This window comes from Anastrepha ludens, chromosome X (assembly GCF_028408465.1).
Source record: "Anastrepha ludens isolate Willacy chromosome X, idAnaLude1.1, whole genome shotgun sequence".
NCBI lineage: Eukaryota > Metazoa > Arthropoda > Insecta > Diptera > Tephritidae > Anastrepha > Anastrepha ludens.
Window position 1 is genome coordinate 69,750,321 of NC_071503.1, and position 26,079 is coordinate 69,776,399.

The 26,079-nt window shown below is 40.4% G+C and overlaps 2 protein-coding genes across 3 annotated transcripts in view; one reads left to right on the forward strand and one right to left on the reverse strand.

The window, feature by feature from the left end:
- LOC128870433 (calcium/calmodulin-dependent protein kinase type II alpha chain) overlaps positions 1-26,079 on the forward strand; it is a 341,402-nt gene that overhangs the window by 170,728 nt on the left and 144,595 nt on the right. For both annotated transcript variants that reach the window (XM_054113062.1, XM_054113063.1), the window contains one exon: positions 8,090-8,184. In XM_054113062.1, the coding sequence (XP_053969037.1) occupies positions 8,090-8,184 (95 nt within the window). The remainder of the gene's footprint in view (positions 1-8,089; positions 8,185-26,079) is intronic.
- Positions 5,394-6,547, reverse strand: LOC128870436 (tigger transposable element-derived protein 1-like). The gene is made up of 2 exons (XM_054113066.1): positions 6,375-6,547; positions 5,394-6,316 (listed from the first exon to the last, which is right to left on the reverse strand). Exon 2 carries the CDS (start codon positions 6,304-6,306, stop codon positions 5,659-5,661), a length of 648 nt encoding a protein of 215 aa, XP_053969041.1. The 5' UTR covers positions 6,307-6,316; positions 6,375-6,547; the 3' UTR covers positions 5,394-5,658.

Consider the following 26,079-nt stretch of genomic DNA (forward strand, 5'->3'; position numbering starts at 1 on the left):
ATATTGTCTCCAACCTTGAATTAGTCATTAGCGGCATTGATTAAACAATTATTTTGCGTTTTATTGAACAATTCTCAGTACTTTTTTGACAGAATGTAAAAGTACGAGTTTTCTTCGTGCGCTTTACTTTGAACTGAATGTGCAGTGAAGTGTAGGGCAAGTATGCATTTTTTGGTGCTTACTGAAATAGATACTGCGCTGTAACACTAGAAATAATAAGTTTTTTTCAGCAATTCGTAAATCTTACTTGCACTTTTACCACTTTTATATAATGCAATCACTGCAATGGGATTTTCCTTAGTTCCACACTCCATTGTTAACAAGCGAAATGTGACACGAAACTTAGTATAATTTATGAGTATACAAGGCACACGAACGAAAGTAAAACTAACGGAACTTTTTTCTGCGAATTTGTTCTCGCCATATGCATTGTAAAATTTCTCCTGTGGATGATGTTCCACAAAATGGAGGGACCTACACTTTTAAACCGATTCCAGATATTTTTTATGACGAGCTTTTTCTGGGCAGAAATACACTTGAAGGTTTGCCTTTGCCTGCTTCGGTAAGTCCCGGACGAACCTATTCGGCTACGGCAGCAGGGTAGTCCATAGTGGGTTCTTTTTAAAAATTTAAAAAGAAGCAATACATTGTCATATTATTGACTTATTCGAAAGAGCAAGCATTTCGACTATTTATGGAATACGATTTCATTAATGTGGCTGCTTCGGCTAGCTTCGCATTACCGTTACCTGTTAACTCAATTTTTCACAATTAACACAATTTTCAAAACTCTTGTTTTCGTTCATGGTTTTCATTCAAGCTCACGAATGGTTTGCTCTATATTTGGCTTAGTGATGGCAAAAAAATGAGTTAATCGGTTAATGGAATCATATAATATGATTAATTGCGGCGATCGATTATTAATTGCAATTAATCGAAATCAATTTCAAATAACCGATTATTAATCGATGTTTTCCAGGTAATATTAAAAAATCATAAAGACAAAAAATTACAATTTACAATGTGTTAAAATTTGCGGGTTAATTGAAAGAACTTCTTAAATATTTATTGAACTTATACTCGTATTCCATTGCAACTTATTTATTAAGGATTGAATTTAAAAACAACAGCTTTGATAAACGCTTGATTGTCAATCTATTGCGCTTTTCTGTAGCAGTGGCCCCTGCTTTTGAACAAAGGCGCTCCGAAGGAACTGATGTTCCTATTAAGAAACAATACTTTTGTGAAAGTGAGTAAAGCTTTGGATACACTGAGCTCATTTCATCCCAGGCGGTTACCACATCACGCTTCAATTCGAGGACCGGAGAATTTAAAAAGTAGCTTCATTCATCTTGTGGTTGCGTTAAGTCGTTCTCGTTTCTTTTCCGCTTGTGGGCCAAGGACTTATGGGGAGCCCATAAATCACTTCCACTTCCAATGCTGTCTTCCATATGCTCGATTTCAGCCATTTCCCTTCTTATATGTCGCATAACTGTAGATAGAGCAATTGGATTTTCTTAAAACGAGGATCCAGTAAAGTAGATGCCGCCAGTAAAAATGATGCCGCCATTTCTCCAAATCGCCTATCAAATTGTTTTAAACTATTCGTTTTCAATTTATCTGCCGCCACAGATGTGCAAGAAATTTTCATTATTTGTTGGCGCCCACAATGAGAAAGTGGAATAACTTGACTCAATGCGGCGTACTTTTCTCCACTTATTTGAGTCGTCATCGCTTCCAGGGGTCTTAATAAGACGATCATTTCAATAATTTCTTCCTTGTTTTTTGTTGTAATCATCGGTAGTGCGTCAGAAAAGCTTATTAAAATTTGGCTGACATATTGAATCAACTGAATGAGGCGAGCAAGCATATAATATGTAGAATTCCACCTGGTTTTAACGTCCAAAATGAGTTTTAACTGTTTGCCTTCAGGAATTCCAGCAGATATTTGCAGTTGGCGCAAATTATCATTGGCTTTAACATGCCGTTTAAACCAAGTGACTATTGCTCTGCAGCTTGTGATGATATCGCTGACTTCAGGCGTATTTAATGAACTGTCACAAATTAATATAAGCGTATGCGCGAAACATGGAATATGGTGATTTTTCCCAAAAGTATTATAAATAGATTTAACGATATTAGCGCCATTATCAGTAACCACTGCAATAGCATCGCTTTTGTTTATGGAAAATTCCGAAAGCGAACCTTTTAGTACTTCTGAGATGTGTGCAGCTGTATGGGCTTCAGTTAGTTTAAATACACCAATTGTTCCATAAAATTGTTTACTTTCAAACAAACCATGTACCGTCACACCGAGCATGCTGTTCATTTGAGTGTCAGTCCATATATCAGTAGTCAAACAGATATTAGACACATGCGATAACATCTTTTTAAATTTTTCCACTTCTCTATTATACATTTTTTCAATTTCTGCTTTTATTGTATTCCTGGTCGGAACTTTATAAAGCGGATATTGATGTTTCATCAACTGCAAGAACCCTTTCCCTGAAAAGGATACACATCCATATGTCTATGAGGAATCAGCAACAATGCATTGCAACAATGCAGAAATAATAGTCATATGAAAGAATACCTTCCACATGCGAAAATGGCAAATTGTCCATTAGAACCACATCCACTATTGATTGCGTCAATTTTTGATGCTTCGTACCACCTGATGCAAAACTCTCTACATTTGAAAACACAGTGTTTATATTTGGCTGATTGCTTCTTGGTGTAGGTTTTTGGCTCGTGCTTGGCAATTCATTGCTATCCTCTGTGACACAACTGGCTTCATTCAATGCTTCATTGTTTCTCTGTAGTACACATTGTACATTAAAGTTGCGATTAATTGATGGTGGAATTCTAAACTTACTTTTAAGGCTTCAGCCTCCTTTGAGTGTTTCAACTTTAAGTGCTGCATCATATTTGTTGTGTTGTTGGAGCACTTTAAAGTTTTGCAGCACAACTTACACCTTACATCTGTAGAACTCTCCATTGAAAAATGCTTCCAAACATCACTTCGTATTGGGGGCATTTTCCTTTTTTTTTTCGCTTGAATAAAACTTTGGACAATATAAGTTTTTGAAAAAAATTGTAAAAAGCGCTGCTGATGTGAAATGATTTTATTTTCTAGTGGCGTACATCTTCCGATTATTTTGGAAATAATCGATTAACATTGCAATTAATCAAAAGGGATTTCAAGATACAATTAAACCGACAAGTAAAGGAAAATAACCATTAATATTAATTGTTCGATTAATCGTGCCATCACTAATTCGGCTTGACAGCCTCAAAGTGAATGGGTTGCTCGGAAAGCATCGCTTCCATACGACACACCAGACAAAAAAGTGTAGGGGCGTTAAATCATAGCTCTGAGGTGTCAGAGCTAAATGGAACTAAACTTATTTTTATTTATTAATGGCCCATTCCAACTTTTCATTTTTATTTGTATAGTTTTTTTGTTTTTTGTTGTTAAAGAAATTAATGTTCAGTTTAAAATATGGGCCTTATTTTTGTTGCTTGCATTATGGCTTGATATACATACATACATATACATACATATGTATAGCTAGGCGACCATGATAGTGTTTTCTTTTCTTATAATATTGCTGCATATTTTCTGCTCTGCTCTATGCTATGCTTCTTTGTTCAACATAGTATACATTATAGCAAAACAAGAAACTTCGCGAATCGACTGGTAACAAATACCGAGCGAATCAAGGATGATAGAATACACGATTGCGCCTTTCGAGAAGAGTAGGCGAAAGCAACAACCAAACACAAGAAATTATACACTTTCTAGCCACGGCGCCTTCCGCATAAAAACGCAAACAAACATAATTTGGAGGCTATATTTTAATTTGTGCTTTAGCAATTTAGCTCACGGCACTTCTTTTTCATTAGTTTGTTTTTTTTAAATCTCACAAATCACAATATTACCAAGCCACTCACTGAATTTCCACAAACATATATATTTTCTCCTCCTTTTGTTTGTTTGTTTTGTATTGCGAAGGGAGCTGACGTCAGACTTGTTAAAATTGTGAAAAATAAAGTAACTGTTTTTTAATGGCGCCACCTTAGTATCTCAATTCGCCTTGCGAGCGAATGGGATACTAAAAATGAACCATGAATTCGCCTTGACACCAGATGGCAGGATAGAATAAGGCGAGACAGAAGTCGTCAGAACATACGAGTTACTAAATCTAGAGGTTACGATAGTTATTAAGTACATGCACATATATAAACAGAGGTACACCTAATTCTCTTTTTACACGATAGATACGTTCCCAAAGAATTCGTGTAAAAAAAAAATTCGTGTAAAAAGAGAATTAGGTGAAAACAATACTAAAAAATTCTTTTTAGAGTTCACTAAAGAATTTATTTCGTGTTTACACATTTTAATTCTTTAAATACAATATATTATAAGAAATAAATTATACTTTGAAAAAAAGAAAATAATATCCGAAGTTCATTAATATAAAACGAGTAAAAATAATATAAACATAAAAAACTTTTATGCATTGTCACTTTCTGACAATAAACGCATATGTTTGCGTAAGACTAGAATATCACTGCCATCACTAGAATTATTTTGTTCATCATCTTGAGAAATTGTTTCTGGATTATCATCTCTAGGCTCCTGTGTTGATAATTCAGTAGTTTTTAGAAGGAAATCAGTCATTAAAGATTGTGTTTGATTTCGTGATAAACCTTTATAAAGTTCCCTGTAAGATGCCATTAATGATTTCAGTTCACGTTGGAATTTTGCAGCTCGTTCCTCATCAGGATCATGTTGTTGAAAATGATTACCTAATTTTCTGGCAAGATCAAGACCTTCTTTAATTAGAGTTGCATTTAAAATGGGAGGATCTTCTTCGTCATTATCGCTATGTTCTCTGTCTTGATGAGTCTCAAGGGTGAGGTCTATAATTTCATTTTCGCTCAAGCTTTTATCAGCTAATAATTCCTCTATATCGGCAAATGATAGATCATCGAATCCATCTCCACCAATTGTATGTGCCAGCGTTGTGATGTCAGTAAAAACAGCGTTATTATGGATGAAAGGATCAGGATCTTTGCTTTTGACACATTCTGGCCAAATATTTTTCCAACATGAGTTCAAGGTTGATGGCTTTAAGTCAGCTAACGCTAACCCAACTTGATTAATGCAGTCCATAATAGAAAATTTTTTCCACATATCAATGACTGTTAAATCCTCATTATGGTCTAGTTTGTCTACCACGTATTGGAATGAACGTTTTATGTAGTACTTTTTAAAAGTAGCAATGATCCCTTGGTCTAGCGGTTGTATTAAGGATGTAGTGTTAGGCGGATGACAGCAAAATTGCACATCTGGGTGCTCCAAGAGCGGATGGCAAGGTGCATTGTCTAGAATTAAAAGAACTTTAAATTCTAGACATTTTGCATTCATGTAGCGTCTAACTTCTGAAATGAAGTATTTCTGGAACCATTCTGTAAAGATTGCACTGGTCATCCATGCCTTTTTGTTTGCTGTCCAGTGAATTGGCAGTTTATTGAAATCTACACTTTTCATCGAGCGTGGTCTTTAAGCACGATTTACTAGCAGTGGTTTTAACATACGTTCTCCTGAAGCATTGGAACAAAACAACAATGTTACACGGTCCTTTGCTACTTTTAAACCACCGGCAGTTTTCTGCGATTTTGCAACATAAGTTCTGCTGGGCATTTTTTCCAAAAGAGGCCACTTTCATCTACATTCCAAACTTGATCTGGGGTGTATCCTCCATCTTCAATAATTTTTCTAAGTTTTTCAGGAAATTTTTTGGCAGCCAATTCATCTGCAGACGCAGTTTCTCCCTTAATTTTTACATTATGGAGAGCATGTCGTTTAAGAAAACCTGTCATCCAACCTGTACTTGCAGAAAATTCGGGTTGTTTTGACTGAGATGAAGTGCCTGGCTCAACTTCTTTAATACGTTTATAAATTCTTAATGCAGTTTGCTTGATAGCAATTCCATCTACTGGTATTCTTTTTTGTGATTTATCTTCAATCCACATTACCAAAGCTTTTTCCATCTTCTCTTTGACAACATCTCTTATGTATGACGATGATTTAGCACTTATTTTCGTTCCAGAACATACCGATTTTCTAATCGCAGTTTCATTTTTCTTGATCGTTCTTATGGTAGCTTCATGAATACCAAAATGCTTTCCTACAGCCGTTGCTCCTTGTCCTGTTGTAAGTTGATCTAAAATTTTAATTTTAGTATCTAAACTGATCGCCTTCCTCTTGGCTTTTATTACAGGTGAATTATGTGACATTGTGTTAAGGCTACCAAAATATTTTTCATATTAATAATGCAAACATTTGAAAATTATTTAAAGCTTACCTGTTATTGAGTTAATAAATCTATACGAGCACTAACTTTATTTTACTTATAATGTTTTAAATACTCACAACAACTAAGCGCCTTTTCTTTTCAACTCTCAAAACCAAACTAAATTGCGTAAAAAGTACATTACGTCTTTACTCTATGCATAATTCGGGGAATCCCACTCATATACACATATTTTTATAGCAACAGCTGTATACGATAACAGCCCAAAGCCGCTCATCCTGTATAGATGCGATTACATGCTGATATTCTAAGATCCTAAACAAATAACCTAAACCGATATGCTAAAACAAAAATCCCAAACAATGAATCCGATTTGCTCTATGAGATTCAAGAAAAATTCATAAACTATTGAAAATCGTGTTAAAACAAAACAATTCGTGTAAAAAAAAAATTTTTTTCTCTTTTTAACTCGTGTTAAATCAAATTCGTGTAAAAAAAATTCGTGTAAAAAGAGAATTAGGTGTACTCTTTTTAAATTTGTGCTCGACAATGTAGAACGAGAAACATTTGAACAGATAGTGGTTAGGTTAGGTTAAATGGCTGCCCTAGCTAAGGCCTCACTTGGACAAATATTAAGAAATTCGTACGTTGTGGTGCCATACATGGGAGAGGAGAAAGGAGATGGGAAGGAGGAAGGAGCCTTGGGATTAGATACGATGATGACCATACATTTTACGACGGCGCCGGCGGGGGATGATTTGCGTTCGTAGTTAGCCGTAACAAGCTACTAATGAACTTCACCAAATTTATGATATTTACACCGGCTATATCCGCAGGCGTAGCGAAAAAGTGAGAGCCCAGATGTCTAAGTCTTTGCCAGACGAGAGCAGAGCAGCTGAGAAGAAGGTGTTGAGATGATTCCACCTCGTACTCCAGACAGTTTCTGCAGAACGGACTTGAGCCGATCCCAAGTCTCACGGCGAGAACACCTAACGGACAATGTCCGGTAAGGATGCCCACCAAATTTGAGAGCTGGGGCTTTGTTAGCCTTTGAGCGTCCCCGATCTACCCGTGGCCAGAAGGATCTCGCGACCTTGCACGTTTGCGCACTAGCCCAGCGCTCGCTGAGTTGACTCGAGGTCCATCTTTTCAGGAGCAGACCACAGGTTCTCAGGGGAGCCCCAATTCTCTCATTTCGCGACGAAACCGTCTCCAAAGTTCCCTGTCTAGCCAGCTCATCAGCCCAGCAGTTTCCCTCTATGCCGCTGTGCCCGGGAACCCAAATGAGCCTGATGATGAAGTATTCGGATGCAATCGGATAGTGGTTGCGGTTTAGTTTTAATGTATTATGTCAGGAAAAAATAAATATTAATATATTTTCTAAATTGACCAAGCGAAACATTGCCGCGTCTACTCTTTTTGGGTGTGTGGCCGAGCTCCTCTTCCTGTTTGAGGAAGGGAGAAATTCGAACCTTCGTCGCTACTCCAATTAGAATCCATTTCTTGAAGCAGAACTAATTTATATTTCAGTTATTTTGTTTCACAAAATTTGCACTGCAGCTAACAATCAGCTATTTGCCAATAAGCGAACTTAAGTTATGCTCAAAAAGAGATTGGTGAATCGCATAGTCTTAAGTTAAACTTAACTATGATAAATAAAAAAATGTGTTATAATACTGGTTCTTAGTTTTTAATCTTTTAACACTACTTATCTGTGCATACATGGTTTTATTGAAGGGTTAACGGAATTATTATTCATTTTACAGAGGCGCCTTCTCTGTTGTCAAGCGATGTGTTCAAAAATCGACACAGTTTGAGTTTGCCGCAAAAATTATCAACACAAAGAAACTCACCGCAAGAGGTAAGCGATGTATATAAATTGTCATGAAAAAAACCTTTTTCGAGCACTTATTGTTTTCAGTAATAACTGGGTAATTTATTCTAGAACTTTGGCGTGTATTTATTATTATTATTATTTTTTTTTTAGTGTCTATGATTATATACCATAATATACACTTTACAAACTAGATTCAGACATTTTTGACTTAACCAATAATTTATGAATTATTAAAGATTCAAGCATTGAGCCAAAACGAGATCTCTGCAGAAAAATCCAAATGAGGGTTACTGAATATTCTGATGAATTCAATCCTATTTATTTATTCAGTTGATTCAATCCTAACACAGCAGGGATAAACCTTATAATTATTAGTGCTAGTCACAATAAGTTTCAATGGTTTTCCATTGTAAAATTTACAAATATATTTTAAGTTTCTAAAGAAAAACAAATCAAGTAAACATTACTTATGAATTACAGTCTGTGTCAGAAAAAAGGAACCGCGATTATTTATGAAGTATAAAAGATATATATTTATTTTTTTTTTGCATGGAAGTATGTATAAAACTACGAGTCGCAATTACTCAATAAGCTATGTAGTCTGCATCGTTGCCGAGTATAGCCTGGCATCTTCTTCATGCTTTGAACCAGTTCGTGGACAAAGAGGACTAGATTTTGCGAACTTGACGCACGAGATGTTTTAAATCATGGCCTTCCGGCAAGATGTGCTTTCATAGTTCCTATATATTTGAAGTTCGCGCCTAAATGTGTTCATGCTACTTATAGATACTAAATTTTGGGGAAGAGAATTCGAAATTCGAGTGACATGCACTAATAATTTACCTTCCGACGTTTGTGTTTTGAATCTAGCAGCGAGGAGTTTTAAGTTTTCATTGACTTCGGGGCAATTATTCTGAGGGCGAGGTACCCAGGTACTTTCAAGCAGTAGATTTTGTGCAAAAGTAAGAGAGATCTAATCTGAAAAACTTTCTCCAAGGACATGGAGTAGATTGTAGTAGAAAGATGAGAAACGTGGTCTCTAGCCTTGATGCCGAACACATAACGAATAATATTATTAAACAAAATATTTTTCTTATATTTACACGCATAACAACAATTTATAAAGACTTCACAATTATATACATCATATCGATGGCATAACATACGTTTTAACAATTAAGATTCGAATGAGTAGAGGAGTGAAGTACATCATATCGATGGCATAACATACGTTTTAACAATTAAGATTCGAATGAGTAGAGGAGTGAAGTGTTGCGTAGTGCAGAGCGCGCGAAGCATTCCGTAAATCTTACCTACCACTAACTTTACGTGACTACCCCAAGTTACTCCCTGGCTGAAAATGATTCCGAGATTTTTAGTCGAATGCACATAATTAATAGTAATGCCGTCAAAGAAGATTTTTGGAAAAGTTGAAGTGTCGAGGGGCTTTCTCGAGATAACAAGCACTTCAGACTTCTTCGTGTTGGGAGTTAGTGCATTGTCCTATAGGAATAAGTTCATTCCAGATTAAAGAAGCATATGCCAATTTTGATCTGAACAAAGAGTTAAATTAACAATTTTTATTACACCTATCCCCCATCTTACATAGTACTCGTTTAGGAAATTTTTGATCTTACGCCGTTTTTAGTTTTAAGTTGAAAAAAGCTAAATAATAAAGATAAACAAAATAAAATTAAATAAGCATTTTAAACTTAGAAGCACTTAAGCATTTATAAAACTAAATTTATTCTCTGGATTGGCCTCTGCTATCCAAGCTACCATATGAAACTAGAAAACAGTGGGAGGTCTCTTAAATGAACGATAAATTGCCTACGTTCGTAGACTTTCAAGCATTCCTTGGGAGCCGCTGTCGATCGCTGGAAGAACTAGCACCTAGTGGTACCGAGCCAGCCAGTAAGAATGGCAGTAACACGGCTATTCTGCACGGTGGTGATTCATCCAACCGTACGCCCAACAGCTAGAGTGCAAGTCATCAAGTAGAGAGCAAAATGTTTTAACTGTCTTCGTCAAGATCAGAAAGCATTAAACTGAAAAATCTGGTTTTAGGTGCGACTGGCGGTTCCTGCCGCTTGCTACAAAGCATTGAATGGAGCAATTCAGCAACCAACAACATGTTCTCAGGGCCTCAACAACGCTCCTACAACTACACATATTAATGGCTAGTGCAGAGGTCAACGTACGTGACTACGTTGGCTGCTGGCATATCCTGCGCGTACTTTTCCACAACGGATCGCACGCCTCATTCGTCACAGAGAGTTGCGCACAGCGACTTCGTTTTCTAAGAAGATCCTCAACGCTTTTGATCAAAAGCATGGAGTCTACACCAAATGGTGAACCAAGGGGCTTACTAGCGCCATCGCAGTTGCAGCCGACTTACGTTGTCAACGCTTTGGTGCTGGCAAAGGTAACCAACAATCTACCGACCACCCATGGAAAGATCACGAGCGGGCTACATATCAAGGGACTTATGCTAGCCTATCTGCACTTCACTACGCCAGGTTCTATTCACATTCATATCGGTATGGATGAGGTAGAATAGTTTCTGAACACTTATCTACGAAAGGGTGTAAAGGTTACATTCAAAACCCAGATAAATCACTTGCTAGCTGAAAAATGGGAGGTAAAAGTGCTGGGATTGACGTGAAATACCCTTAACGATTACTTGGCGTATGCGGTAAGTCTTAAAAAGCTTCCGTCTACCTTCACTAGAAGAAATGTTCTAAAAATGTTTTCTTTCGGATGCAACTTTCGATCCTCTTTGTACCATAAGAGAATCTGGCGTACTGTTGTCAATTGGGACGAGCTGGTTCCTGAGTACATATCTAGAGATGGATACCTTAAACTTGTCGAGTTTCGATTAGTTGCCGCTGCTATATTTGTTCTTTTGTGTGCATGTGCACTAGCACTATGCTCCTTGAGTTCACAGGAGATCTGCCAACGCCACCTGTCCTTAACGTCTGTAAGCGTTTCGTTAATAGCCAAGGTTACTGCAAAGTTATGTTTTTCGACAATGGCACAAATTTTGTAGTCGCGGAGAAGGAGCTGGCTAACAATTTACAACAGTGCATGGCAGACGAAAAATTCTGTTCTTTCTAAAACGACTTGAGCATTGATAGGTTCTTAACCCCTCAGTCGCCACACATATGGAAGGAGCATTCGGTGATACTGTCCTGTCTTATGCGGAACTCAACACATTATTGACGGAAGTTGAAGCTTGCGTAAGCTCTCGGCCCTTGTGCGACATCTCGGCAAACGTAAGCGACTTGCAATTCTTCACGTCTGGAAACTTTACTGTGGATGAGCCTCTAAAGTCCATCGCAGAACCTGAGGTTCAAGGGTTCCGAGGAAACCTACAACAGCGATAGCAAGTAATCTCCAAAATAAGGCAACACTTTTAGCGGCGGTGGAGAGATTAAAACCATTATCAGTTTACAACGCAATTTAAAGGAACTGTTCCATGCGATGAATTTAACCTCTGAGCTATCATATCGACTGTCAAATTTGGCTCAGATTCCCCGAGTTCGAGCAAGGCTTCGGAGTTAAAGACTTCAGGACGACCAGCGCGCGGGGCATCCTCCACGTCGCAGTTACCACTTCGGAATTTTGAAAACCACTTTTGTGCAGTCCTTACACTCACGGTATCCTCTCCGTTAACAGTGTTTATTTCTGCAGCAGCAGTTGTTGCATTTTTACCACTTTTATAAAAAAAATACAAAATATGCCTTTTATACGCGTTCGAAGATTCCATTTTATTTTTTAACAACATGTGCTTCTATCCGCGATTAAAATCACTTGTTGAATGCACAATATATCAAAGAAAATATAAATAGTTCCACTATATTCTGCGAATAATTTGTTGTATGCAAAAGTCGTACAAAAGTGAAATTATGGGTAAAATACGCGCGAACTTGTGGACTGCTCTGATACAAGCCACGGCCTTCGAAATATTCTCTCTTGAGAGGCTAAGCAGTTCGTTGTCTTTTTCTTGTTTATTTGCGGCCATGGTAACGTAGCTGTTACGCACGCGTCTTCATCTATCCATGCCCTATTGTCCTCTTGGATCTTGTTGTTTTCCATTACTAAATTGCTGACCAATGGTAACCCAACGGTATTATCTAACACAAGCTGTTAACCCCCATTTAATAGCAACTGCTTGTTTCTTCTTCTTAATTGGCGCAATAATCGCTTACGCAATTTTGGCCGAGTTTAACAAAGCGCACCAATCGTTTCTTTCTCGTGCTAACGGTGTCAGTTGGACACACCAACTGAAGCCAAGCCTTTCACCACCTGATCTTTCCAATGGAGAGGAGGCCTTCCTCTTACTCTGCTACCACCAGCTGATACCGAATCGAATACTTTCAAAGCCGGAGCATTTGCATCCATTCGGGCTATATGACCCAGCCAACGTAGCCACTGGACCTTTATTTGCTGCGCTATGCTTATGTCGTCGTAAAGCTCATAAAGTTCATCGTTCCATCGTTTGCGATATTCGCCGTTGCCAACGTGCAAAGGTCTAAAAATCTTGCGCAGAATCTTTCTCTCAAACACACCAAGCGTCGCTTCATCGGATGTTGTCACCGTCCACGCTTCTGCGCCATACGTTAGAACGAGCATGATGAGAGCCTTGTAGAGTGTTAGTCTTGTTGGTCGAGAGAGGACTTTACCACTCTTTTGCCTACTTAGTCCAAAGCCGCACTTGTTGGCAAGAGAGATTCTACATTGGATTTCTAGGCTGACATTGTTATCGGTGTGAATGCAGGTTCCTCAATACGAAGTCTTTTACAACCTCCAAATTATAACTGTCAACAGTGACATGGGTGCCGATACGGGAGTGCGACGACTGTTTGTTTGAAGACAGGAGGTACTTCGTTTTGTCCTCGTCCACCAGCAGTTTGGAGAAGGCAGAACTAACAGCGCGCTCGTTAGGCCGATGATGTTAATATCATCGGCATACGGCAACAATTGAACGCTTTTATAAAATATTGTGCCTGAGCGATTAAGTTCTGCGGCTCGTACGATCCTCTCCAACATCAAGTTAAAGAAGTAATACGACAGCGAGTCACCCTGTCTGAAACCCGGTTTGGTATCAAACGGATCGGAGAGGTCCTTCCCAATTCTGATGGTGCTGCTCGTATTGAGCAACGTCATCTTGCATAACCGTATAGTTTTGAGGGGATACCAAATTCAGACATCGCGGCATACAAGTAACTCCATTTCATTCTGTCGAATGCAGCTTTGAAATCGACGAAAAGATGGTGCGTGTCGATTCTCCTTTCCCTAGTCCTTTCCAAAATTTGGCGTACTGCGAATATTTGTGTCACCTGATGTGGCAACGCTGCCATAAGCTTAAAAAATACATCCCTGTGGACGTCCGTCCAGTTGAGCGTAGTACCCGTTACCGGCAACACCCGAAGTTGGATAATATATTGAAATAATTGAAATACGGTCTTGGTTATACAAAAACGAAATAAATGAGATATATATATATCATTAAAAGTGTAGTCGTGTTTATATTGGTAAAAGTTGGCTATAATGACTGAGGTACTCGTGGGCATATGACATTTGGTTGATGGTAGACTTTCCAGGCCTAAAACCACACTGATAAGGTCCAATCAGTTGGTTGACAATGCACTTCAACCTTTCACACAATACGCTCGCTAGAACCTTATAGGCGATATTTAGAAGATTAATCCCGCGGTAATTGGCACAGATTGCAGGATCGCCCTTCTTATGGCGACCGTATTTGCATAGAAGCTGATGCATGCACTTTACTAGTTCCTCGCCGCCATATTTGAAAAGCTCAGCCGGCAGTCCGTCGGCGCATGCGACTTTGTTGTTCTCATCATGGCCGGGTAGCAGAACGAAAATTCCATCGTCAACAATTGGGGTATCGGGATCTTCCTAGTCTCGGTGACAATCACAGCTATCACTATTTAACAGGTTCGAGAAGTTTTCCTATTCATAATTTAAGTATGCTCTTTGTGTCAGTCACCAGATCGCCGTCTTGGTTCTTATAGGAAAACGCTCCGGTCTTAAAACCTTCTGTAAGCAGCGAAATTTCCTGTAAAACTTTCGGGCGTTGCTCCTATTGGCCAGCATCTCAAGCTCCTTGCACTCAAGTATTTTCCCTCTCGTGTTTTCTTTCGGATGATACGTCTCTCTTTCTTTCTTTTTAAGCTCTCGGAAGCGATCCCACATGGTTCGCATTGCGTATGATCGCAGCGTGGCTCTATAGCCAGCATCTTTTTTTGCTGCGGCAGCATGACATTCCTCGTCATACCAGCTGCTTTTTTGGGCTCGCCGGAATTCGATTTCTTCTTCGGTGGCAGTAGGTATAGAACGTGAAATGTTACTTCATTGCTCGTGCATGCCGGTTTGTTGTTGTCGAGTGGCGAATCCTCTGGCTGTATGTTGCGATTGCAGCTTTTCGATGTTGAACATTCTTTGCATAGGTAGATGTGCCTTTTTTGCTTCACAGAGTCGTGTGCGAAGTTTGGCTGCAACAAGGTAATGATCCGAGTAGATGTTGGGTCCTCGGATCGTACGTACATCTAAAACACCAGAAACGTGTCTTCCATCTATCACAACATGATCGATCTGGTTTCGCGTTTTTCGCCACGTAGCTTGGATTATCTTTTTATGCTGGAACCTGGTGCTGCAGACTGCCTTGTTTTTCGTGCCCCAATAAGTCGATCAGCCTCTGTCTGTTACCGGATGTTTCGTTGTGCAGGCCGAATTTTCCGACTGTGGGACCAAAAATTCCCTCCTTGCCCATCTTGAAAAATCTGGCTTTGATGCGGATTGTTGCGAGACGCTCGTCCACCGGAGTGAACGACAGTACTTGGCGACGAAAACTCTCTCCCACAACAAATCCGAGACCGAATTTGCGCTCCTTTACAAGGCAGCTGTTGCAGACGTCGCAAGGTTCTAAGTTTTTCTTTCCTTATCCCGTCCATCGCATCTCTTGAATGGCAGTGATGTCAGCCTTTACTCTCACGAGGACATCAACCAGCCGGGCAGAAGCACCTTCTCCATTAAGAGACCGGACATTCTAGGTGCATGCTCTTAAATCGTAGTCCTTAGTTCATTTGCTGGGGTCGCCTTCAGTATAGGAAGTTCTGATCTGAGTCGTTTTTAATCATTTCATTGAGATGGATTTTTAAGTGGGGGGGTTCCAAACTCAGCGCGCAACCAGCTATACTGGGAGGCTTCGCTTTCGCATGTTGCCTACCCGGGTGTTCGGAAGCTACCCAGAGGATACTTGGGCCAATCCCGGAAGTTGTGAGCTGCTTGAACCATATGTAGAAGAATCGTCCAGGCCGCTCCCAAGTGAATGGCGATCAGTAACTTTCCCCACTTGCGTAGACTTCTACATATGGAACCATCCTCCAACCAACCGACTGCTTGTTTGCAAGTATATAATGCAACGTAGGCATTCTTTACTCATTCCTCAATATTAAGTTTCCACGTGAGTTTCCTATCTAATATGAGTCCTAAGTACTCCACATACTCTCTCAATGTAATCTCCACACCCGTAAAGACCGGCGGGGAGATTATAAGAAGCCTATGTTTTCTTGTAAAGAGAATAATTTCAGTTTTTGCGGGGCTTATAGCGAGTCTCCTACTCTCAGTCGAGCTCCTATGCGTGGCGCGGTGGGCTTTTTTGACAAATTTTGTTCAGAAATGGCTACAGGATCCAATTATTAACCGATTTTAATAATTTTATCTTAAAAATCTCGTAAATGATTTTGAAAGAGATTGTCCTAGCCCGAATTTAAAAAAAAATTTTATTATGTCAAAACACACCCTTGAAAGGGGGGGTTTTACCAAGGATTATTTTGCAAGGCAGCACAAAACTGAGGTCGTGGGGATGCACAAATGTTGACCAGAGAAGCGGCAATTTTGCGGTACGGAAGTCACAATCCTGCTCTTGAACCAAAATCCTGTTGTTCGCGACGAAATGACGACAAAATCCTCTAGCCTGAGACGAAATGATAACAATTTAAGGCTACTAATGCCTTGGGACCTGCATGGTAATTTTGCAGAAGTAAATGGCGAACATATTTCATCACGAACTGCGAGTTGCTGGGCAGGAATATTGGATGCTTTTGAGAGTCTGGTAGATATACCTTCTGCTCTGCACGCTGAAATTTGCCGTGTAAGCTTATAATAGTCCTACCAAAAAACAAAAAATTTGTTTTTGCCATATGTCATCCGCGGACCGTTTTATTGATAACGTCTCGTTCATATTTGAGCAGAAGGTACGTTATCCAAACGACCACCAACCTTTATAAGCTCGAAACCGGTTGAGTTGTCTAGAAATGGTGTTACAAATTTCAAGCTGCTTTTTAATGGTAGATTTTTATTGGCAAATAAAAGTCGTCGATGAAATGCTGCTGTTGAATAATCCAAATGAGACAATATAGCGAATGTCGCAGTTCCTGAGGTGTTGGCGAAGAAGTTGTTGGCTTGGATCTCCTTCTGCATGAGTCACTAAACCTAAACATCCAAGCAACGAGACGTAGACAGCGATTGTATGAACAGCAATTAAGTTTTTTCGCTTTTCGGCGTTAATGATTTCAATACCGATGTCGAGTTTGTCCCCTTTATCGGGCCATTTTTCCATGTCTTCACGTAAGAACGATGGCCCTGAAAACCAGTTCGAAGTTTTTAAGTCAGCGACAGAGCAACCACGCGATACTAAATCTGCGGGATTTTGTTCAGTGGGTACGAATCTCCACGGGCTTTTTGCTGTTAACTCCTGTATGTTGGAGACTCTGTTGCGGACAAACCTTGACAATGTCGCGGAGTGGTGTTGCAACCTATGAAGAACTAGTTGCGAATCGGTTCAAAAACAAGCGAAAGTGAGTTTGTCTGAAAAAATATTCTTTACCTTATTGTATAATTGAGCGAGAAGATGTGATCCGCAAAGCTCGAGCTTCGGAAGTGATTGTTTTTTGACTGGAGCCACTCGTGACTTCGATGTAAGCGGGTGAACAACAATATTACCATCAGCTACTTTGGCTCGTAAGTACAATGAGCAACCATACGCCCGAATCGACGCGTCGCAAAAGCCGTGAATTTGAAAATTGCACGTGGTCGGTTGTAGGCTAAAGCGAGGCAACGCAAGCGTTGTTAACAAACTGAGTGACGATAAGTATTTGCCCCAAGGGTTTTGTAGATTTTGTGGCACAAACTCATTCCAATCGAGCTTTTAAATCCACAGTTCTTGGAGTATAATTTTAGATGTGATCAACAGTGGTGCCAACAATCCGAGTGGATCGAAAGAAAAAATTGTTCGTTTTGTAATCGTAGTATGGATTTGCTTTGGTAAAAAGGCGAATAGCAACATGTCACCATGTTGATCCCATGCTACGCGTTGAAGAGCGGCCCCACACCGGTCAGCCTCTCAGAGTCGATTGAGCCGGTTTCTTCTCGCCAGTAGGCGAGCGATTCTCCATTGAGGATGAGCATCATCTGTCTCCGGTCTCCTACCTTCTACCGGCTCTTCTATTCTTCCTACCTTCCAGTTATGAGTTGGCATGTCTCTATTGCAGGTCTTAGAAATCTCCTCAAATTTATACGGCGCTGTCGGCTTGGCCGAAGTTCAAACTCGAATTGGAATTCCTTCCTTACTGACCGCTTTGAGTTTGGCTCCCGGTCAAACCTCTCCTACCTTACTTACGGCTAACCTGTAGAGTATGGCTGACGTAATGTCTTCGCAAGCGAAGAGCTTAGCTTTTCCCTGATACCAGTCTGCGTCATTACTCCCTTTGCCTATTCTAGCGATTTAACTTGTTCTTAGGTTAGATGATCTGCTGCTACTTCTTCCAAGTCTAAATAAAACCCTATTTTCCGCCTTGTTTCGTAATAACTTTGTTTTGAGGGACGGACATGTTTAGCCGGTTACCGCTACCCTGCACTTGTAACCCGCGTAGATATATTAGGCCCTTCAACGGCAGCCCGCAGGTTAAGCCTAGAACCCCTATAAGAGGTTGAGGTGAGATGAGGATTTTTCGCATAGCAGAGTTGACCCCGAAACTCCTGTCGACCAATTGGAGACCGGTTTACCGCTGCCTCCTGCAGTACTTGCACTGAGACCAGCCCTCTCGCCCCGTCTGTCTCTTATAATTGGTGGTTTTTTTATTTGGTTTCGAATCCATTTTTGATTGCACGAGTATCGCCTGTGCAGAGGTCCGTGTGCACAGGTAAGGTTAAATAGAACCGGAGGTCGCCAGATAACCGGAGCACTCCTTTCGCGACTGGGGATTTTTTAATCTGGGTCTCCAGCCGGGCTGAACCTCGGCACAGGTCATATTACGCCTTGTTCCAACCCAGAGCAGAACTTGGTTATCGTTCAAAAAACGAAATGGAGTGCACTCACTCCATACTAGAATGTAATTAAACGACCATACTACCATCCACTGATAAGGTCTGATTAATTATTCGATTAAGCCCCCGCAACACGACAAGGTGCCTGCCTTCGCGGGAGAGTTTCCTCTTGTTTTTACTAATATCTGCTAATCTTATAATAGTCTATACAATTTCTTTTTTATATTGTATTCATAGGCTAAGTAAACAAATAAATTATATAATTAACTCCAATCCATCTCCTTCTAACTGATTAAGCCTAAGGAGCCAAATAAAAATTGGAAAAAGGACAACCATCATCACAAATATACTATTAAAAAATATACATCTTTTTTGCATCCTATATACAACCAAACATACTATAAATCTGAAGACTAAGCAGTTCTACATGAAAATTACTAGTTCTACTACCAAGCACATACTGAAATAACCCTCCTTAAAAAATTCATCAGATATCTGTCCTTGCCCCGCGGTTAATGTTATAGCAGCATAAATATTCCCCATACGGGTTTGGGAAAATGCTGCTGTAGCGGCAGTCATTGAACGGATATTAAACCGGGTCGTTCTGATAACGTAGAACTGAAAATCCCCTCCCGTCTGTTGGTTCGACCTTACCACACTGGTACATTTTCTCGTATCACCGAGACTACGAAAGCGTATAATGATAGCATTTGGAAAATAAATTAAAATCGGCTGGTACACCCCACTCTTTTTTTACACGGTTCCTTAGAAACGTGGGGAACAAAAACAAACGTGTAAAAAATACATGCGGCATATGATAAACTTGGGGATATGTTCCACAACTTTAAAAAATCGTGTAAGATGGGAAAACTCTAAATACATTCCCAAAAAAACGTGCAAAAGAAGTAATAACGAAGTCCTTATTATAATATATAAGTATTTATAAAACAAAAACAATTTTATTTACAATTGTTATTCCAAAAAATTCAAATTAGTGTACAGTGAAAATGAAATCCATAAGTACAAAACATATAAAAATTCGAATTGAAATTAAGAATAAAAATCTATTTTGCAACTATTCATCGCTACTTGATAACAAGCGTTAACGATTATTACGGACTGGACCAAAAATGCTGACATCAGTAGATATGTCAGATACTATGTCAGATATGTTCAGCAGATCTGACGGGTTTTTTTTTTAATTTATTAACGGCTTCTGTTGGTTTTTTGTTGTATTAAAGCCTGTTATTAGCGACTGGTTTTTCGCTTTCTCAAGTTGTTTATACAAGGTGGCGCAAAATTAAACACTCTATCGAAAGATTTATAATGGCGTCGTACTACAATCGTATTTGACGCTTGGGCAATATACAGCTGCAGCCTACCAAACAGACAAGCACTGGAGCGCATAAAGGCCAAATAAAGATTTACATCACTCAAAATAATCTTTTTTTATTCGGCAAAAAATGATTCAAAAACAAAATTGGATGATTGATTTTCGCTCCACCTTGTACAATACTTGTTATCCAACTATACGCGACCTAAAGGTTACGTAGAAGTTTTAATGCACAGTCGGATTTCGTAAGTTCTAAAATGTGTTCAACCTATCTTTTTTGAAGGAACACACTATGATATGTATGTATGATATATGTATGTAGTATGTATCTTTATTTAATCTTACACGAAAAATGTTTGCTTAAGATTCATTCCTTCAAGAATTACGTTTTGTTGAGCAACACTTCTTTGGTATGAGAATTGTGCAAGAACGAAAATTGTGTGCTAAAAAATCAAAAATCGTGTAAAAAAAACCGTGTTGGGTGTACTATTTCACAAGCGCATGCCTCTATACACGTTACCACCTTGCTCTACAATTTGCGTCGCCGCCAAAGTCCCTCTGCTACAGCCCTTTCCCATTGTTGCATAGCATTGCTATCATGCTTATGCTGGTATTGAGAATATTACTGTTGTGCTGTTGTGATCGTCCTAGCATATAAAAGCACATATGTATATGTATCTACATATTGTCGACACGAATTGCGTCCATGCCTTGTATACATATGCATTTAATGCGCTACAAACGCGTTAAATTGGGATCACGTTTCTTGCGCGCAGTGGTCTCCACCGTCTTAAATATGAGAATATTATTAATATAATTAACAATATTAATATAAATTTAATAATATTAATGTGCAATTTTAATGAGCATATTAGTTGAACAACTAACGATATGAGCTATAAAATGCAGTGTTAATTTCATAGATAATATTGTTAGTTGTTTAATTAATATTAAATTTATTTTAATACTGTTAATTATATTAAAAATATTCTCATATTATCTCTCATCAAACCGGATCCAGGCACCGGGAAGAGCTGTCGCTTACGCGATGACTCACCCTGATGTCTGGTACTGCTTGAGAACTATGACCAAGATCTGTCACCCCCTAACTCAGGGTGTTATTTGTCACCGTTCCCATTGGATGATTTGCAACCAGGTGGTTAATTCAGCTTTATATAAACTGCGCCTCCTTAACACCGGGCCAAATTGAGGAGTAACTGTGGCCTTACAACCGGCAAGAGGCGCTGGCGCGGAGGACCTATTAAGACCCCCAAACAATTTAAAGACTGCCGAGCTTGCCTTGTCGAACAGTCTGTCGTACATGATAAATAAAAATAGGAAAACATGCGCAATAATAATAACAACAAAAGAGGCAGAGGACCTATTAAGACCCCCAAAAAGTTTAAAGACTGCCGAGCTTGCCTTGTCGAACAGTCTGTCGTACATGATAAATAAAAATAAAAAAACATGCACAATAATAATAACAACAAAAGATGCAGTGAGAAGAAGCTGCGCAAACACCCCCGCGTGGGGTTCACAGAAGCAAAAGTGTCGCTCTTGGCGGAACACGTGCGCGAGGATGATGAACTATCCACCAACAGTGAAACTTACCACAAACCAGCCCTAGATGCTGAGAGAGCAAGTAGGTTAATTACCACAGCCTCAGCATCAAATATAGAAAGGCCAGGAGATCATCGAAGACCAACAACTGCTGCCAGTTACCAACCTAGTGGTTCTCAGCAGCGAACACCGTCGTCGTTGGTGCCAAGCACAGGATCGGATGCCGGTCGGGTTAGTAATGGATCGGAGGTACCCCAGCAGCGAGATTGGGCGTGATCCCCAACAGGCAGGAGCGACAAACCTTCTAGGCACTCGGATGTCTGCCCCTCCTCGGTCCCCCTCCGACTCTAGCACGGGGAGGGGGGCGGAGGAGGGGTAGACATCCGGCTCTACCCTCGCCAAGATGGGGTTCATTGCGAGTGAATAAAATGGTACTTGCGCTCCTTGGAGGAGGGCAGACCCCCTGAGGCAGCTCGGCCACCTGTGAAACAACGGTCCAAGAATTTACCCGATCAGCCCTGTGCAGCATCGGTGGCTAAGCGGGATGAATACAAATAACACCTTACTGTGTTCTAAGAGGCCGTAATGGATGAGGCCTGCTTGTGGACTGCAAGGACGAGCACACCGCGGAGTGGCACCTAAGCTCAAGGAATGGAAAGGTCCGCAGCTTGACACAAACATGTGGAATGATATATATTAGAATTATCTGTTTATTAGAACCATCTCATAATTAGAAACGAGAATTATGTATACAAAAACGGAAGTGAATATAATAAAAAAGCAGTTGCGTTTAAATGGATTACATAAAGGTTGTTCAATGTTTACTCTCAACACCCTTCCTCAACTGCATTTTAATATAAAGTAGATCAAATTAAAAAATTTCAAAGCACTTAAAGCAACATTAATAGTTAAGGGTACAATATCATTAATTATAATATGAGTAAAATTTAAAGAAACAAACTAATGTTAGTTAATATTTGAAATATATGTTTAGCTTTAGGGACGCCTTTTGTCAAAACATCTGCCAGCATCTCGGTGGTTGGTACATAAGACACCTTTATCATAACACTCTCCAGGTTTTGATGAATGAATTTGCTCTTTATGTCTACATATTTGCTACGAGCCGAGTACGAATTATTTAATGCAAATTATATAGCGCTTTTATTGTCGGAATAAAGTACGATCGTTAGAGTTGCATTTGAAATGAACTCATGTTGTAGTCGTTGGAGCCATATCGCTTCTTGAATTGCTGCAGTCAAAGACATGAACTTGGCTTCAGTTGATGAGAGCGCAACTGTTCGTTGCCGGCGGGTACACCAAGAAATAGGACTTCCTTGGTATTGGAATATGTAACCTGTGGTGGAACATCTTTCATCTAAGTCGCTTTCTTCTTTGTTTTTCTGTCGGGACAACTAGCAAGAACAGGACTCAGACATTAATTAAATCCATTGGACTACACTTGGATTCCTTTTTAATTGTCTTTAAATCTACCCGATTTTCGAAGAAATCTGAGTAGATCTTGTGGTGCCAAGTAGCCAACGTGGTCGCTTCTTAACACATCAGCGCCAAAGACCTCAAACCTTATTCGAGCGAAGGCGGGACAGAAGCACCGGAAGTGGTCCGCCGTCTCATCCCCCTCTTCACAAGCTGAACAGAGTACACTGTCTGAGATGCCCATCTTTTCCATGTGCGTCGCCCACAGAAAGTGGCCCGTCATCAATCCAACCAGCTGTCTGCAGTCCCTTCTGCTTAATGACAGGAGGGTTTGCGACCGTCGATCGGACATGACAGGTAACATCAGTTTAGTCCATCTGCAGCCTCTCTCAACCTGCCTAGCTCGCTTGTGAGTTGTAGTAACCCATTTGCTAACCGTGGCTGTGATGGCCGCAGAAGGGAGTGGCAAAACGGGCTCTGGGTCAAACAAGTTCATCTTAGCTAAGGAGTCAGAGATCTCGTTACCCACGATACCCACGTGTCTCGGGAGCCATCCGTGAAAACGCGAAAACAGTGTTTGCCGGGCTCATTTTCAGAGTTTGACCACAACTGATCCTCTGGCAGTCAGCTGATGGTCAGGCCACAGTTTTCCGGTCACAGCTACAGGTCGTGGGCCAACAGCCGTCTCGCTATAGGATGGCTTGCCCACACCCTTGGATATGCTCGGGCGAAGATCCAGCTCGCCATCCTCCTGTTGCTGAATTGGATTTGATGTCGAGGCAGCGGTTAGACCGTGGCTCAGTAGAACCATCGCCCGCCACATTGGCTGGCGCCAATATCACCCTCGTTCCCTGGAGGATCGTGGCGCGGATATCAGCATCAGCTTCAGGGCAGGGAGGTGTGCTGCTGTCAGCCACCGTCTTCCTCCGCTCACGGCGAGAGCGGGACAATTTGCGAGCGTCAGTGGCCTTTTGGAGGACACAGACGCAGAAGGGCCGACAGAGCTGCATGAGGATTTCTCCCGCATGAGCCTTGCCCGCCGCTTTCTTCTCTCCCGCCTTGCCACGCTCTTCGGTTTCCCGGCTTCGCTGGGAGGTCGTGCCGCCACCGAAATAGCCTCACAACTCAGCCCTCCGAAACTGGGAAACGTGTTTCAGTCTCTGAAGAAGAGGATATTGCGATAGCAACCCCCGTATCCTCCGGGATGAGCTCTCGCTCATAGAACTGAGAGGCTTGGGTAATGGTTGGAGCCTCCAGAATCCATGCCCCTGCCGCCGAAGCGGATGGATTGCCACTTGTATGGATTCCACCTACAGTAATAGATCCATTGTTGTCCATTACCCTTTCGGTTTTTGGTCGGACTCCTTCCTAGCCAGTTTGGGTCGCGGGTGGCACCCTGATTCTATGCCAACTTTGAGTCATCACACGAGTGTTGGAACCAAACCGAGCTGGGAAGGCGACTATTATGATGCCAGGGCTTCCCTATCCACCACCTGACACGCGCCCGATGGGAGATCAGGCAACTCCACACGGAACCATAATGCATGGTACCCTTTAAGTAATGCATTACACGCTTAATTGCAGTCCAATGAGCTTTACCAGGGTTGGCAGAAAAACGACTTAATAAACTCACAGAGAAACATATGTCACGACGCGTAATTTGGGAAGCAATCAGTAAACACCCAATCGCTTGCATACTGGTACTTTCGCCTTCTCTCGTTTTTCACCTAAGATTTCAAATTTTGATTTACATTCCAGTCAGTCAAGCTAAAACACTTCAGCATATCCTCAATATATTGTGATTAATCGATTGATATTGAAAACTCTTCACTGGCTTTTGAAAAATAAAAACGGTTCTGGAAATTTGTCAGCACAAAAACGAAAGAGATAAATACTGAGATATATAATAGCTGAAACTTGACCAGAAAACGAGAACGAAAATAAGCAGCGAACAATTTAGTATTTGCTCAAACAAAATTTGTATTGTCGAAAAAAAACTTTTTTTTAAATATATTGAAAATATTACGGTTGAATTAAGTAACCGCAATTTTGTTTGATTTTGTTTTGTTTTTGAAAAAATCCCGAAAATAAACCGAAAAATAGTACTCGCAAATTATTTGGCGACAAACACGTTCCTCTACCTCGAGTCCCACTGTATCTTTCACTTTATAGGCAGTATATGTATATATATATATATATATATATATCTATGCATTATTAAAGGTCCGTCCATAAGTTCGTGCGTATTTTACCCATAATTTCTCTTTTGTACGATTTTTGCATACAAAAAACTATTCGCGGAATATAACGGAACTATTTATATATTTTTTGTTATATTGTGCATTCAACAAGTGATTTTAATCGCGGATAGAAGCACATGTTGTTAAAAAATAAAATGGAATCTTCGAACGCGTATAAGAGGCATATTTTGTATTTTTTTTATAAAAGTGGTAAAAATGCAACAACTGCTGCTGCAGAAATAAATACTGTTAACGGAGAGGATACCGTGAGTGTAAGGACTGCGCAAAAGTGGTTTTCAAAATTCCGAATTGGTAACTGCGACGTGGAGGATGCCCCGCGCGCAGGTCGTCCTGAAGTCTTTAACTCCGACGCCTTGTTCGAACTCGTGGAAGCTCAGCCAGATTTGACAGTCGATATGATAGCTCAGAGGTTAAATTCATCGCATGGAACAGTTTACATGCACCTGGTTCAGTTGGGAAAGGTTTCAAAGCTGGGAAAAAGGGTTGCGCATAGACTTTCCGTCGCCAACCTTCAGCAGAGAGTGAATGTGTGTTCTCAGCTGCTGCAACGGCTTAAAAATGAAAGTTTTTTGAACCGTATCGTTACTGGTGATGAAAAATGGGTCCTTTACAATAATCCTGTATGGTTAGATAAAGATTAAATGGTTAGATAAAGATGAAACACCAGAACCGGCCCCTAGAGATGGCCTTCACCCCAAGAAGATTCTCCTATCTATTTGGTGGGATATGGCCGGTATTGTTTATTTTATTATGAACTTCTGGAACCACACCAACAAAGTTTTACTTCACCACGACAACGCAAGACCTCATACCACAAGGCAAACATTAGGCGAGCTGAACGAGCTCGGATGGGACCATTCCCATGGCAGCCGGTTCTACGTTACCGGAATGACTCGGGTTTTTCCCGATCAAGGGCTGTTTCCCGATCAAGGGCCAGTTTAGCTAGCCCTGTCTAGTGTATCGTATATCACCCCACCC